The 3129-nt window shown below is 52.3% G+C and overlaps 1 protein-coding gene across 1 annotated transcript; it reads left to right on the top strand.

Moving 5' to 3' along the window:
- The first annotated feature begins 343 nt into the window (after positions 1-343).
- Positions 344-1963, top strand: ID3 (inhibitor of DNA binding 3). Its single transcript, XM_066372051.1, has 3 exons — positions 344-730; positions 845-927; positions 1475-1963. Exons 1-2 carry the CDS (start codon positions 431-433, stop codon positions 902-904), a joined length of 360 nt encoding a protein of 119 aa, XP_066228148.1. The 5' UTR covers positions 344-430; the 3' UTR covers positions 905-927; positions 1475-1963.
- Positions 1964-3129: the final 1166 nt, after the last annotated feature.

The following is a 3129-nucleotide window of genomic DNA, read 5'->3' as shown; positions in this document are numbered from 1 at the left end:
GGAGCTGTGGGTTCGAACTAGTGTTGAGCTGAGGGTGGACTGGCAGGGGGCAGGGAAGCTCAAAGATCTGGGGCTCTGCCAGGAAAAGGCAAATTCTTAAAGTTAATGGTTTTAAGTGATTTTTAAAAATCCTTGCTGGCAAAGAGGGCCTCCTCTCCGCAGTATCTGCGCTTCCTCATTCTTTGAATCCACTACTCCGCGGTATTCGGCGTCAGACCAGCCGGAGAAAGCCTGTTTGCAATTTAACCGCTCTGTGAACGCCCTTGGTCGGAGGAGGCGGGGCCAGGGTTGGCTGTTTTGCATAAAGGGTCGTGTCTTCCAGGCGGGTTCTATAAGTACTCCCGGAGGAGCGTGCGCGTTTAGCAAGCTGCGGTAGGGTTTCTTTTTTCCTTCTTCAGTCGTTTCGGCCCCTCCAACCTCATTCCTCAACATGAAGGCGCTAAGCCCGGTGCGCGGCTGCTACGAGGCGGTGTGCTGCCTGTCCGAACGCAGCCTAGCCATCGCTAGGGGCCGAGGCAAGGGCCCCACAGCCGAGGAGCCGCTGAGCTTGCTTGACGATATGAACCATTGCTACTCGCGCCTGAGGGAACTGGTACCCGGAGTCCCGCGAGGCACTCAGCTTAGCCAGGTGGAAATCCTGCAGCGCGTCATCGACTACATCCTCGACCTACAGGTCGTCTTGGCCGAGCCTGCCCCTGGACCCCCAGACGGCCCGCATCTTCCCATCCAGGTACGTGTGGGCGTGTGAGGATCCGGAGCGAGGCTCCAGGTCTGGGATGCTTGCTGGACCCTTCGAACTCCCAAGCGTTATGCGTAACTCGCACCTCGTTTCCTTTTCTCTTAGACAGCCGATCTCTCCCCGGAACTTGTGATCTCCAACGACAAGAGGAGCTTCTGCCACTGACCTGGCCGTCCTGGCGCCTACAGGTGAGTATCCCCATCTTTTAGGGCAGTGTGGGGGTGTGGTGGCGCGGTGGTGTTTAAACAGTAAATCTGGGAGTCGCTAAACCTTTTAAGGGGTTACCACCTCCTCTGTTTAGAGAGATCAAGGCCAGTGAGGAGCAAGTAACTTGCCCCTGGTCACATAAAATGAATGACGGATCCAATTTTCATCCTGTGTGCGTATAAACCTCAAACGCCTGTTACTCCTGCCCTCCCCCCAGTGGCCAAAGACCCAAGAAATTACGCGCGGATCCGACTAAATAAAATAGCCGTTCTGTTAGTAGTTTGGAGTCGTTAAAGGGAGCTGTGTCTTCCTCAGCCCCCTCCCAACTAGTGTCAATTCCAAGAGGGAATGCAAGCCCTGCCTGTGGTCCTTTGGCGCCAACTGGGTGGGGGCAGCGTGGGGCGCGGAGTTATCAGCTGGAGGTAGAGACCAAGTTTCCTCTCTGGCGCCGGCCAGTCTGCGGACGGCCCCCGCCTCGGCGCGCTGGGCGGAAACTGACGACTCTCTGGTCTTTTCTCCCCCGCCCAGAACGCAGGTGCTGGCGCCCGTTCAGCCTGGGACCCTGGGACTCGATGGCTGGAAGCCCGAGGGCATGGATGGGCCCCAGAATATCCCTACCCACTCGTTTCCCCCAAACCCTTGCCTCGTTCTGGACCTGGCGCCCGGGAGCGAAGGACTGTGAACTTGGGTGGCCTAAGAACCAGAGCTAGCTCTGGGCAGCAGCTGGGCAACGTCACCCAGCCCTACCCCACCCCCAAGTTTTAAAGACTGTCTTTCAGAGTGGAGGGATGTGGAGTGGGGTAGAGTGGCTGCTCTCCAAACTCTGCCAAGGCAGCAGTAGAGCTGGTCTTCTGGTCTTCTCGGAAAAAGGCTCTGTTGCCCTGATTATGAACTCTATAATAGAGTATATAGCTTTTGTACCTTTTTGCAGGAAGGTGACTTTCTGTAACCATGTGATGTATGTTATTAAACTTTTTATAAAAGTTAACATTTTGCATAATAAACATTTTTTAAACACTGGTGTATATAATTTGATTCTTTCAGTGCTAACATTCTCACAGGCTGAGTTTGGGAGAAATAAATGTCCTTGGAGCCTGGGAAAAGCACACTTATTTATTCCCTTAAAAGGGAGATGGGAAAATGCCCAGGGAGGAGAGTGGAAAGGGCTCATGATGGGAGCCTTTGATCCATTGAGGGTTGAGTACAGAGAATATCCTTGCTTTGGCCCCTCATTTTATCTGGGGAAGACTGGAGAGGAAATGTGACCAGTGTAAGCTCACCCAGCAAGTTGGGAGCTTGGGATAGAAGTCCGGTCTAAGTCTCAGTTCTTATGTCCCCTGGGCTTCTGGGCTACACTAGCAGATGGCTGTCTTCAATGCTGTTAATTATTCATGTCTTTCTAGCAGAGGATGTGGAAGACTGGAGCCTCACCTGGTGCCCAGACAGGGTGGTGGTTCATAGACCCATTTCAGAGATGAATAAATGGGTCACAGGGTCTGGTTTCATTTCCCTTCTCAGATTCTCTGATAAGGCTTCTTAGGCTTCCAAAATTGGAAAACAGCAGAGGGGTCTCTTCCCTCAAATCCCTAGACACTCTGATGAGGATTTTGGTGCTTTTTGGGAAGTGATGGTAACCAATTTCTTCTCTACCATCAGGTAGTTGAAGACTGACCCCAGACTGGGAGCTGGAGGAAGAGGCCCTACAGCCTCATTCCTTCTGGTGTTTCCTTTTTGCCAGCCTACTCTGTGAGCGAGCATTTTTATCCTTATTTCAGAAGTGAGAAACTGAGGCTCAGTGGATAATGGGTCTGAGCCAGATTATCACAACCCCTTAAGAGACAAATGGAATTTTAATCTTAACTGCAGTGACTAACATTGTAACAGGAGCAGGAACTGAGACCGAATATTCCACAGGTCCAGATACCCAACCTATACCATTTTCCTCCCTACCTGGCAGCTCCCCAGGTGGGCTCCACCGGCATCTGGCCTCAGTAGATTCCTGTTTATGATATGATCTCATCTGTGTGTTGGCCCCTGGCATGAGTTAGCTCAATATTTTAAAACAAACAGCTCACGTCATCACCCTTCCCACCTTAACCCTGGTGAGCTTTCAGGGGTGAACAGAGGCATGTGGTGGGAAGGCAACCAACCTGTCTTTGCCAACCATCCTCCCTGCCATTCAG

The sequence above is a fragment of the Saccopteryx leptura genome, chromosome 3, assembly GCF_036850995.1.
Source record: "Saccopteryx leptura isolate mSacLep1 chromosome 3, mSacLep1_pri_phased_curated, whole genome shotgun sequence".
Taxonomy (NCBI): Eukaryota; Metazoa; Chordata; class Mammalia; order Chiroptera; family Emballonuridae; genus Saccopteryx; species Saccopteryx leptura.
The sequence above is the reverse complement of the archived record's forward strand: the minus strand, read 5'-3'. Positions and strand labels throughout refer to the sequence as shown.

Bases quoted from the DNA above. Each gene is read 5' to 3' on its own strand.
- ID3 (XM_066372051.1), top strand. From the start codon at position 431: ATGAAGGCGCTAAGCCCGGTGCGCGGCTGCTACGAGGCGGTGTGCTGC. The intron at 731-844 runs GTACGTGTGGGC...CTTTTCTCTTAG, and splicing joins GCCCGCATCTTCCCATCCAG to ACAGCCGATCTCTCCCCGGA.